Consider the following 12607-nt stretch of genomic DNA (forward strand, 5'->3'; position numbering starts at 1 on the left):
TCACCTGACATCACAATGACCATCAGGTGACTAGTTTTTGCACTGATCTGTGCATGGAAGCCAGGACGGATCAGCTGAGCACTGGGGCTTGCAAAGAACTGCACTTGAGGCTTTGTAGGTCCAGCGACTTCTTCACCTGTCTCACATGGTATCATATATGACATCTGGTTTAGCAAGGCAGGTGAGCTTGCCAAAATGGTCTGGCAATAAATAAATCCATGTATCTAGTAATAAGAGCAACAGCAGCAACAAGTGAGGGGGAAATGGGGAAAGAAAATGGGCTCAGGGATAAAACTGTAAAGCAGTTTTATGCTATGAATGCATCCCTTTTCCTAAACTGGGGGCAAAAGGACATGAACCACATGTTACTTGATCACTAGACATGAGGGGGCAGGGACGACATAGGCTTGTGGGTCTTTGACAGTTTAAAAGTTAAACATTAGAATACTTACTGCGTAACAGCCTATGAGGAAGGCTGCGTTGACTTGCTTTTTCTGCTCAAAGCCAGTATAATGAACAATCTTCTTTCTTAACATGGTAAAGGACTGTACCAAGGAAATAAACAATGGAGTTATAACCCAACTCCTTGCATTATAAAAAGTTGCATTTGAGTCATATTTAAGTAGTAAGCACAGATAGAAAACAGCCTCATTTGGTAACACGTAGTTACATTGTTACATTTTATTTAAGACATAATTCAAATAATTACTTCTTTGTCAAAGCCTTTCTACAACAAAGAGGGACATTGGGACCCAGCATACATAGTAATGAAGGTTGAAATGGTAAGAAGAAGAAAATTAAACGAGCTAGAAGATCAAATATCCAAAGCAAAAATACAATTTAATGAAACAATTCTGAAGTCCACAATATAACATAAGTGTTTGAGTCAGGAACAAAAGAGCTTGTGTAAACATGAGGTTATTATGAGAAGCAATTTCCTCAACTTTGCTGTTTTAAAGGGTCTTTTGTAAACTTTAATTGTACCAGACAATGTGAAATTTATTTACACACCTCAGAGATGCATTAGTCATTTATAGAAGAGCAATCAAAAATACACACCCTAACATAAATTTGAACCTATAGTGCTGTCCTTCTCTAGACATGCTCTTATAAACCTCTAGCTCCTGAGCACACAACTTCCCTGTTCACTGAAAAATAATTACTACAAGGCCACATTCACACCATACTTTTAAAGCACTGCGATACCACTTTAAACTATCATGGCTTTCCCCAAAGAAACCTGGGATGCGTCGTTTGTTAATGGTGCAATGACTGTTAAAAGTGTTTTCACAGCACTTTAAATGTATGGTGTTAATGTAATCCAAGCAGAGTAACTGGAATGTGAAGATCCAAGAGTAATCCCATAATCAGCTCCTCCACATAGTACTTCAAATTCCAAACTTATAATTTATCAGATCTCCACAGCAAACATCACTTTAAGTCTTGCAGCTGTGTGTAACTGCACAAACTTCAGTTTTCACTGTTTAACTTTGCAACAGCATTTCAAAGACTGAATGAAAACATATTTGCAGCTTCTGGTTTTTTTTTTTATTCTGCAATGTCTTCCCAATAGGCATTTCCCCCCATCTACTATCAGATATTCTTGAACTAAATAACTTGAAAAAATGTGGGAAAGCCTGGGAAATAGTATGCCTTGTTTGACTAGACAAGCCATTTCTTCAGCGTGCTGGCTACTCCAAGATCCCTCACACTACTACATAGTAGTTTTAAGGCTTAATTGCCATTATATACTACTACAGTTCTATAAAACACCCGAGGGTATTATTTTTGTAAAAACTTGGAAATAACAGATTGCCTTGTACACTGTTCCATCTGATCATAAAGGAAAAAGAAAACAGATTACAGGCTTGTGGTGTCTACCGATCTGTAGCAGGGAGGAACAGCAACTAGATGTATTTAACCTTCACAGAATCCATGAGGAACAAAACTAGATTTACTTCTTCTAGTTATTTGTTCCAACATTACAGCAGAGGTGGAGTTTGGGGAGTTGGTCTCCTAATTATTTTAAAGGGGAGACCACAGCCTACCTCTGGGGGTCTTAGGGGGGTAATCCAAGAAGCGCTTCTGCTAGGACTTTTGGCTGTGCAACATAATTTCCCCTCCCCCTCCTTTCCTCACACACCTCCTAAATTTGCTCTGGGTTCCCCGCCCCAACTCTCTGAAACATATTTGGGGAGACAGAGCACAGGATGCACAGGGAGAGTTGAGTGTGGGGAATATTCCATTACGTAAGTAATTTTCAATTTTATATTGATCAAAAGATTAAATATCATGCCGCTGAATAGACTAGGGCAGAGAGCCTCAGAGCTTTTGTCATGTGTTTTTATTTGGCTTGTCTCTTGCTCAGGGTGCGTAATGCTGAATGGTGGTCCACAAGGAGCTACAACTTGATCCCTTGGGTGCCGCATGTCATCTATGGGGGTCCTATATTTGACTTAGGTTAGAATCCCACCCATTTCGTTACAGTACAAGATACATTTTCCTTAAAATGTTAAAAACAACAGGGTATGTTTATTATAAAGAACCAGTATTTTAATCGTCAAGAGGTGCTGGCAAGCATTGTTAAGATTTTATTTTTTTAATGAAAAAGATAAAACCAACTGAAATACATATTATCTTCAGACACTGGCAGGTTGCCAGAAACAAGGAATTCCTTGGGGGAGGGGGCACTTCCACTCCAAATAGTGTTTCCTAGTAAGTTTATTTTGTCTGTGATACCACGAGGACTTTTAAGTTCCATGGTTTTCAGCTTCTTGCCTTCGGCCTTTATCCATTAACCACAGAATGAATTCCCTGTTATTTGTACTCCAAAATAAAAGCAGGCAAGTTCTACCACATTATTCTTCCCCACCCTTTTGCCAAACACAAACACAAACACAAACACACACACACCACTCTCTGGACTGCACTACCTATATGAACACCAACCTAAATCCCTATCACTTTAAATATTTTCTGCCAGTGATTATAAAGTAGTAAAAACAGTGCACACATGAACTTCAAGTGAATAATGTTCACTCCCAGCAACATTTTATAAAGGAACATAATAACATACAAACCATTGAGTACAAATTCATTTTTACCTTCAATTTTTTATTTAGCTTGCAACAGTATCTGTAAATCATTGCCAGATTGAGTGGGCCAAAATCTGCATAGAAACTTGGGGAAAGGGGGGGCGGGTGGGTAAGAGAGGGGTGAAGAAGAAAAGAAGTTCGCTTAAACTGAAATACTTCGGTTGAAATGGCTGTTCAAAAGAACCACATCCCTCCTCAACTCTGCCAGCACTGCCCACATAAGCAGGCATTATAGCTGACATGCCACTTATTCAGATTCACTTCTAGATTACTGTTCGAATACGTTGCAATTATCGGTGGAAAAACAATTATGTAACCCTCATACATCTTGTAAAACAGCTCTGCGGTGTCTACTGGATTACAATGTCAGTGTGTGTTGGAACAATTTGGGAATTTTCTCTAAAACAATTTGCAGACATTGTTCTTAGAAAAGTCAGTCTGAAAGGTAACAATGCAGAAATTACAAAAGCTTGTTAGCACCCTGTTAAAACCCTTCAAAACCTTCCAGCTGCAAATTAAAATATATACTGAAGGTGACAAGAACTGAATAAGGTGGAAGTTGCCCGCTGGATCTCTGAATGATTCTTATTCTGTCCTTGCCTCCTACCAATCAGCCTCTGTTGTGGGTGTTTAATTCAGGAATATCTACCAAAGGCAACCCACAAAGGATGCTGCCTGTTTCTTGCTGAACAAGTCTCTGATCTGAGCCTGTCTTTTTTCAGAAAACAGGATGCTTGCAATGACGTAGCAAAGATACAGAATCTTGACTAAGCAGTTTATACTGGCTACACACAGTTTCCCCTCAAACTGTAGCCTATTCAGGGGATCCACAGAAAGGCTGATGAACAGTTGAGACCATCTGTTCTTGTATCTGCATGACTGCTTTTTTTCTTTAAACAAGGGAAACTGAAATTGTTTTCATGAAGACCGTATTATAAAAAGCAAGCTAACTTATGGTCCATGGACAACCAATTTTATAATATGGCACTGGCAACATCTACAATCGTTTTCTGATATGTACCAGTTAAAGGCTATTTAAAATATGATCTATATATGTTTTGAAAGCCTGTTTGGTGTAGTGGCTAGGGTGTTGGGCTAGGACCTGGAAACCAGGGTTCAAATCTCCACTCAGCCAATATGTTTACTGGGACTCCCACTCTAATCTACTTCACAGGGTTGCTGTGAGGAGAAATTGAGATGAGAACTCGGTGTGTGTGTGTGTGTGTGTGTGTGTGTGTGTATAAAATATTAAGTGGTCCCTCAAGAACCTTGCTAATTTTTAGTTGGGCATATGCAATTTGCTGCTATAAGACCTAGTGATGGCTACTTTCTTGGTTAAACTAATTACAGTCATACCTCGGGTTGATGTTGCTTCAGGTTGAGCATTTTTGGGTTGCACTCTGCGGCGACCAGGAAGTAACGGAATGTGCTACTTCCGGGTTTCACCACTCGCACATGCACAGGTGCTAAAAATGACGTCACGCGCATGCGCAGAAGCGGCAAATCGTGACCTGCGCACGTGCAGACGTGGGTTGCGTTCACTTCAGGATGCGAACGGGGCTCCGGAACGGATCCCGTTCGCATCCAGAGGTACCACTGTGATGGAATCATCAATGGTTACTAGTCATGGTGGAGACAACAGAGGCTCAGAAGCAGTATGGCTCCCCAGCAGTAAACCATTGGTGGGGAACAACAGTGGGAGAGGGCTTTTGCCTTCACATCCTGCTTATGGGCTTCTCATAGGCATCTGGTGGGCCGCTGTGGGGAACAGGATATTAGACCAGACAGTCCTTTGGTTTGGTCCAGCAGAGATGCTCTTTACATTGTTTGGTTACCTTCAGCCATCTTGCTTGATCCTATGGGCCAGATTCAACTGATCGAGTCCTGCTAGCGGAAGGAAGCATGCACAAGGACTTCTGCTAGTACAAGGGGGCTTTTCCTCCGTCTCTTCCCCTGTGCCTCCCCCAACTGACTCAGAGGGTGGGTGGGAGAACACCCAGAACAGTATATAGGGGGAGGAGAGGGGAAATGGTTTGTCTGGCACAGTGGCGTAGCGTGGGCTGTCAGCACCCGGGGCAAGGCAAGTAATTTGCGCCCCCTAACCCGTGGATTTGCGCCCCCTAACCCATGGATTTGCGCCCCCTAACCCCCAGATGTTGCGCCTGGTGTGGCACTGACTGAATGATTGCCGTAGTGCTTTGCTGAATTTCTCCCATTATATTTTCCCTTCAGGGACAGGGATATTATAATAATACCTGTTATGATAAAGATTCCTATTACATCCTCATGCTGCTTTATTTCACTGTGTTGAAGAACAAGGGAATAATATTATACTTACTTCTCATATACATATTCATCATCTATGCAGAAATAATGTGTGCTTGAGCTACCACTCTTTGGTTTGTGGAAGAGAATGGCAAAATAAACACGATCTGAAATTGAAAAACAGGCATGAAACTAGTAGTCATGAAAGCCAATATATTTGCCTACAAATATGTTGATCCTATTTGAACTGAGTTAAAACTGCAGATATAAAACCCCCCAGATATGCTCTTGTGCCAGGCAACATAAAACATTAACAACTGGTCATGGTGGTGAATTAAGTGACCAAAATGCTGTGTTTGGATGTAGGAAGCTCAGGCTCAAACCCACTTTGACCTATGTCGCTCAATGGGCGGTTTTAGGCAAAGTTCTTCCAATCTACTTCACAGGGTGGTTCAGAGACCAGACCACCACTTACTTTCACTGTGAGAAGGAAATAATACATTACTAAATCAGCCCTCAAGTATGCGTTTTATTAAGGGGAACGATGTGTAGAACAGGGCTGTGTGCTTGTGCATTGCCACTGGCTCCACTCCAGCATCCACGCATTATAGGAATGGACATTTGCAAGAAAAAGCCTAGGCTTTTCCTCCCTCTGTGCCTCAATACCACTACATGCAGAGACTTTCCCTGGCAGATATCCACACCTAATAGGTGGACATTGTGGTGGTTCTAGAAACCCTAGTCTTAGTCTAGCAAATTCCCCTTCACATCATTTGCATGTAATCAAACTTGCTTAAAATGTGTGCTTTGGGCTTTGTTTTGTTAAAGGCAAAGAGGAGGGGGAAACAAAGAAAATATGTTATTATTCACTTAAAACTCTGCTTGGGTCAGAGCACAGGTCAAACTAGTGGCTTTGATCATACCCTTACGGCTATCTCTAAATTACTGGAGGAAGTATGAAATGCAACTGCGAAGGAAGAATGAGGAGGTGTTTTTTTTTTTTAAAGTTCTCTTTTGAATGAAAAGCAATCATTTCACAAAAACCTCTTGATTAACAAAAGCAGCACTCTAAAACATTTCCAAACCAAACAGATGAGCATGCCAGCCTGTAGCATCCCAGTGGATTCTTTGCCACATTTATTTAAATCAACTAGTCTTTGCCCCACTAGAAAGCCCTAGCGATTTCCAAGGGGACTTCCAAGTACCGTATTTTTTGCTCTATAAGACTCACTTTTTCTCACCTAAAAAGTAAGGAGAAATGTGTGTGCGTCTTATGGGGCGAATGCAGGCTGCGCAGCTATCACAGAACCCAGAACAGCAAGAGGGAATGCTGCTTTCACTGTGCAGCGATCCCTCTTGCTGTTCTGGCTTCTGAAATTCAGAATATTTTTTTTCTTGTTTTCCTCCTCCAAAAACTAGGTGCGTCTTGTGGTCTGGTGCTTCTTATAGAGCGAAAAATACGGTAAATACCTGTAAGGCCATGGTGCAACACAGCAATAAACATGTTTTACTTGGAAGAGCCACGGGCCTTGAATTATATACATCCTAGCCTTAGAGGAGGGAAGAAAACCCTCCTGAAGTCAAGGGAGCTTACATAGCTAGGATTGGGTTGTATTCTCAGATTCACCGGTTTTGTTCTCTTGAGGTTTCTGTTTTATTTCCACTGCAATGGGGTATTGCACCAGCAGATTTGCTTGCTCGCGTGTGCACAGTATTTACAAACGCAGTCTACCCAGCCACCCACCCCCATGTGAAGACAGACAGCTGCCGGCAGCCTGCAGTTTGTATCCTTTTGCAAAGCAGCTAATAACCACAAACCACTTGCATTTAATGCCAAATAAAGATGCCAAATTTAAACGGCTTATATAAAAGACAAAGCTCGAGGAAAGGAAAGTCCGGGGCTCCTTTTGTTACACAATGACACTCGCTGCGAGATTGTCACTTGTATTCCACCCCCGCCAAACTTCTCGCAAACAGGGTATAAACCCCAGCGGGTTTATGAAGATGATGGATTTATCAGAGCTAACCGGAAGAGTCCGCGACCAGAAGGAGGAGGAGTATCAAGAGGAATGGAAGAAATTTAAAAATTATTTCATTAATATGTTAAGATAACTTAAATAGAATGACTTGCGAGTAACAGATTGGCCTAGGATTTAAATATGTGATGTTGTCGAATGATAAAAGTCAAAATGAAAAGAAAGAAAGATGTTAATGGATCAAGTAAATTTTATGTGAAACTAGTTTTGGAAAACTGCTACAATGATTTATAGGGAAACTCAGCCAGGGGGATTCGAGGAAGTCACCCAACAATGATAACAAAAGTGGAATTTTTACAGTTAGGATATATGTATGTTTGTTGATTTTTTTAATATGTTTGTGGATATGTTTGTTATAAATTCGGAAAACCAATTAATAATTTTTTGGGGGGGAAATAAAGCCCGGCGGGGCCTGATCCACGCCACGAGCAGCCGAGGAGTCGCCCTGCTTGCTTGCCCGGCGTCCCGGGTTCACACGCTGGCCGGGAAACTTCTTTAAAGGGCCAAAAAGTCGAGCCCAAGAAACCGGCCCGCCGCCCGCCCTCGTTTCCCGAGCCTTGTTTCCCCCTCCTCACCTTTCGCCACCTCCGCGCACAGGCGAAAGTCCTTCCCGGCGTTCATTGTTTACAGGCATGAAGCGAAGGCGGCCGAGGCTGGGGAAGGCGAGGCAGAGCTCGCTGGCAATGGCTGCGGGGAGACAGCCAAGGGCTCCTCCCTCTCCGGAAAGTTTTCCTCAGAAACACGCTGCGGAGCCTCCTCCGCCGCCGCCCACCGCTTCCGCTGCAGCGGCCGAGAGCGCGCCCGGTCCTGAGCCCGAGGGGTGGGGGGAAGCGCCGGCGACTTGAGGAGAAAAGCCAGCCCCGTCGGTGAAGCGGCTCTCGAGGCCTCCCCGCGGCTGCCATTGGCTGGCGAACGGGGCAGAGCCGCTCCCGCTAGCCGGAGGCAGCAGCAGCAGCAGCCGCCCTTCGCCTTCCGAGCGGGGCACGGCCCTTCTTCCCCCAGCCCAGCAGCCGCCAGGAGAGCTGGCCCGGCCCGCGGGGGGATACGCAGTAGCCGGGCTCGCCCAGGGACTTGGCAGGCCGAGCTCCATTCCTTGGTGGGCGGCCGCCCGGTGGCTCTGCCTCGCCGCCTGAGGCCAGAAACCTCTCCCCTCCACGGCGACATTTGAGGCGCCTCGCCCGCTTTCCCCCCTTTCCCTCGCCCTCTTCTCTCCGCGACAATATCTGAGGCAGGCTCTTGCAGCTTTCAAGGGGCCTTGGACGAAGCCACAAAACTCAAAAACAGCCCCCCGCCCCCGCCTCTTTGCTTCCCTTGGCCCGTGCTAAACCAGCGCGAATTTCAATTAAGTTAGGCAGCCATTCTGGAAACTTCTGTCTTGCTTTTGCACTGCTGGGATTTGCTGATTTGAATGGAAGCGGCTGTGGGAGTCTGTGACATTTTGATCGCAGCCCCGTAGCCATCTTGTGTCTCCTCAGAGAAATAGGTGGGAGATGGTTTGTTCCAGACTAAAACAGGAGAGCAACAGATGGCTAAGGTTTCACGAGAGGAAACGTTGGGTGTGTTTTAACAAAATAATGGGTTTTTTAAATAATAATAAAAAACAGAAGTAAGAGTTCTCATATCCCACCTTTACGCAATATGAGGTGCTCAAGGCGGCTCCCAAATACAGTGGTACCTTGGGTTACATACACTTCAGGTTACATACACTTCAGGTTACAGACTCCACTAACCTAGAAATAGTGCTTCAGGTTAAGAACTTTGCTTCAGGATGAGAACAGAAATCGTGCTCCGGCGGCGCAGCAGCAGCAGGAGGCTCCATTAGCTAAAGTGGCGCTTCAGGTTAAGAACAGTTTCAGGTTAAGTACGGACCTCCGAAACGAATTAATAGTACTTAACCCGAGGTACCACTGTACCCTCAAAACATTTTAGCTGGAAGGCATTGTTGGAGAATAATGCAACAAAACACCACCACCACAAACTGGCTTATAAGTATGAAACCAAATTTACTAGAATAATAGCTAGAATTGGGATAGACTTGTAACCATTCAAGCAACAAACATACTGTACTAAGGTGCCATGTGCAAAACAAAGCCTGGAGATACTGTAAACATGGAGTGGATAAATGTACAGCTTGTTTCTCCAGTATCTCCAGGCTTTGTTTTGCACATAGCACCTTAGTACAGTATGTTTGTTGCTTGAATGGTTACAAGTCTATCTCAATTCTAGCTATTATTCTAGTAGATTTGGTTTTATACTTACAAGCCAGTTTGTGGCGGTGTTGTTTTGTTGCATTATTATTACTGTCACCACATTTGATACTTTGTGTATATTGTTTGAGAACACTCTTTCACATGCTCCAGCATAGCTTTGGCAAAAGTTGCAATGCACAAGTACAGTTTACATTTACTTCTGTGGAACCATGCACAGGATTGCACAATAAAAAGGGGGGGCAGTGCAATTCCTAGTATGGTTCCTTGGAAGCCACACAAGCGTCTCTCTCGCAACCTCAGCCCCTTCTGTAAAATGGGGGCAATAATCCTAATTTAATTTACAGGTGTATGGGGTGTCAGGGGAGGGGTAGTACCTTTGGGGTGATGACTCCTTCTGGGGTAGGCACTGAAGCGTTTTTGACTTCACACCCCTCCCAAGCACACTCCATTGTCTCTAGAGACAGTTGTATGCCAACAACAAAGTTACAGGTTTGCTGAAACTGTTACAATATGGTTAACTTCTGAACAATTCATAGCACTGTATAAACACTAAGTATCACCTCTTTGGCACCTCAACACGAGCAAAGTGCTGTGCAAAACCTCAAGAGTTTTATGGTATGGCTTGCTAACGTTTCCATTTTAAGGGAGCAAAAACATAGGGAGTAATTTGCTAAGCGCACCCAGACGTTTGGACTAGTGTCCTAGTCCAATTCTCTGTCTATCAAAGCTTCCACGCGTGAGCTGCTTTCCCATAAATCAGACTCCCACCTGTGTATCTCCTTTACATGTAGAAAGGAGAAGAATTGATAATGCATGCTGAGATTTACAGTGCATGGATTCCCCCGGAAAAGAAAATGGCACTCGGGGGTGTGATTCCATAGCTAGGAAATCTAATAAATGAATTGGCTTTTTGTCAGCAACAGGGAAACTGGTTTGTGTGGTGCTTTGTGTTTTATCTCAAGGGACTGTCAAGTGTTTATCTCGTGTTTTTACTGTTCTGCTGGGAGCTGCCCAGAGTGGCTGGGGAAACCCAGCCAGATGGGTGGGGTATAAACAACAACAACAACAGTTGTTATTTCAGATTAAAGAATGATGCACACATGCTGAGAAAACCTATAGAAGTATAATGCCACACAATGTGGCAAATTGTGACCTCAGAGGGGCACAGGGAAGCTTTCACACTATAGAACTTTGCTGTGAGACTCGCCACGGATGAATGGAGTATTGTCAGGATCTGCCCTTCCCCATAACTCATGGTGAAGATCCCAGTTTCAATTCTCAGCATTTCCTGGTAGGGTTGGAAAATATTTCTGTCTAAAACCTGGGAAGCTGCTGGTGGCCAGCATTGATAGAAGCTCAACTGATTGGTGGTCTTAGAAACTTGCCTATGTTCCTAAACTTTTTATGGGGAGGGGTATACCATTTGCGGACTAGGGGAGAAATGCACGTGAGATGTCTCAGTTCTGAAAGCACAGCCTTTTTAGAATTACATCTTTTAGTTTTCTTCACTTTTGCATGTTACACACTCTTCCTCATTTTGCTGCTCATCAAAGGGAAAATCCATGGGTAAAAAGAAAACATTGTGTGCTTATTTGTCTGTAAGCTGAGGATTTGCTTCTTCCCAAGCTAGTGGCAGAATATTATGAAAGAAGTATTAGCAATTTTAAGACGTTAATTGCAGGGTGTGGAGATGTTGTTTTAGGGTGCTAACTTTAAAGGAATGCTCATGGCAGAACATTTTTACAATTCCTTACCACACCTATTACTATGAAAGAAACCAAATGTAGAAATAATAACATTTAAACCCTTCCGTAATAGATGTGTCCACAGAGGACAGTTTCAAAGGGCGAGCCAAAAATGGACACTTTTCTTCAGGAGGGGGTCAATGTTTTTTTACAATTTCTTCAGATATCAAATATTTGTTTTAGCATGCTAACTGAAAAGTACTGCAACTCGCTTTATATATCACCATACCATAAGCTAAAGGCTTGGCACGATCACAATCTCTTTCATCATTACAACCACTTTCTTATGACTACTCTGAGTAACATCACCATTTCTATTTTAGTTATCCAAGATAACTTGCCCAAGGTCTCTGTTCCCAAGTAATGTCACCCCACTCAGGGATCCAGGGTCCATATTTAAAAAGTAAGTGACTTTAATGCATTTACTGAAGTGTGGATGTAAGCTACAGTGTTTGTGATAACTATCACAACATTGATAAAATGGTATATGACCCCACCTTTACCTATTAAGATACATTCTACTTCCATAGTGCAACACATCTGAAGCCTAAGAGGAACAAATAGTTACATTCCTTATTTCACTAGTCACTCCATTTTGCATCCATCCACAGCTAATTCTGAAAGTTATTTAATTTCGTTACACATTTGGGAAGAGCTCCAGCTCATTTTGTGCCTTTCAGACTTCAGCACTTCTGTAAAGCAGTTATCAATATTTACAGGGTAAGTGCTGCAGTTAAGAGAGTGACTAATGGGTGTCATGAGAAATCCTTGTAATAATCAGAACAGACACTTAAAGAGCAATATCCTTGAGTTATGGAACACTTTGTACTAAGTAAATATTCACAAATGGGAAATGCACTCTGACCCAAACCTGGGCACACTTAATTCAGCAATAAGCCTCACTCAGTACATTAGATGTACTTCAGAGTAAAGGTGCATAGGATCAGGCTCCATTTTGGGGGGGAAGGGCAAGACTGTCAATATTAAAAGACTTCTTAGCCCTCTTCTTGGGGGAAGGAACCACCAAATATTTTGGTGCACTTGAGGTTTAGTTAGGATCTACACAGGTCATGTTCCTTTTCTTTCTGTATGTTACCTGTTCCATACATATATTTTCAAACCCTTGTAAAAAGCCCCACCAGCTGCAACATAATTCAGCATTCTACACCGCAATGCCCAGTTTTTTTGGCAAGCCTCTACAATCTACATCCATTTTTAAAAGGTCAGTGGAAATTTGCCCATTGATTTCAGCAAAA

General features: G+C 43.0%; 1 protein-coding gene across 9 annotated transcripts in view; it reads right to left on the reverse strand.

The window, feature by feature from the left end:
- The window catches only part of CDC14B (cell division cycle 14B), a 54298-nt gene that overhangs the window by 32742 nt on the left and 8949 nt on the right, over window positions 1–12607 (reverse strand). For 8 of the 9 annotated variants that reach the window (XR_014013119.1, XR_014013120.1, XR_014013121.1 and 5 more), the window contains exons 2-4: window positions 5434–5527; window positions 3105–3180; window positions 453–545 (exon numbers count right to left, since the gene is read on the reverse strand). Coding sequence is in view for 5 of the 9 variants with exons in the window: in XM_081213749.1 (XP_081069875.1) it covers window positions 453–545; window positions 3105–3180; window positions 5434–5527 (263 nt within the window). In the remaining 4 variants the exon portion in view is untranslated. Of the gene's footprint in view, window positions 1–452; window positions 546–3104; window positions 3181–5433; window positions 5528–7971; window positions 8128–12607 lie in introns of those variants that run through there. The other variant, XM_081213750.1, reaches the window with a different exon arrangement.

The sequence above is a fragment of the Podarcis bocagei genome, assembly GCF_964188305.1.
Source record: "Podarcis bocagei genome assembly, chromosome: 11".
Taxonomy (NCBI): domain Eukaryota; kingdom Metazoa; phylum Chordata; class Lepidosauria; order Squamata; family Lacertidae; genus Podarcis; species Podarcis bocagei.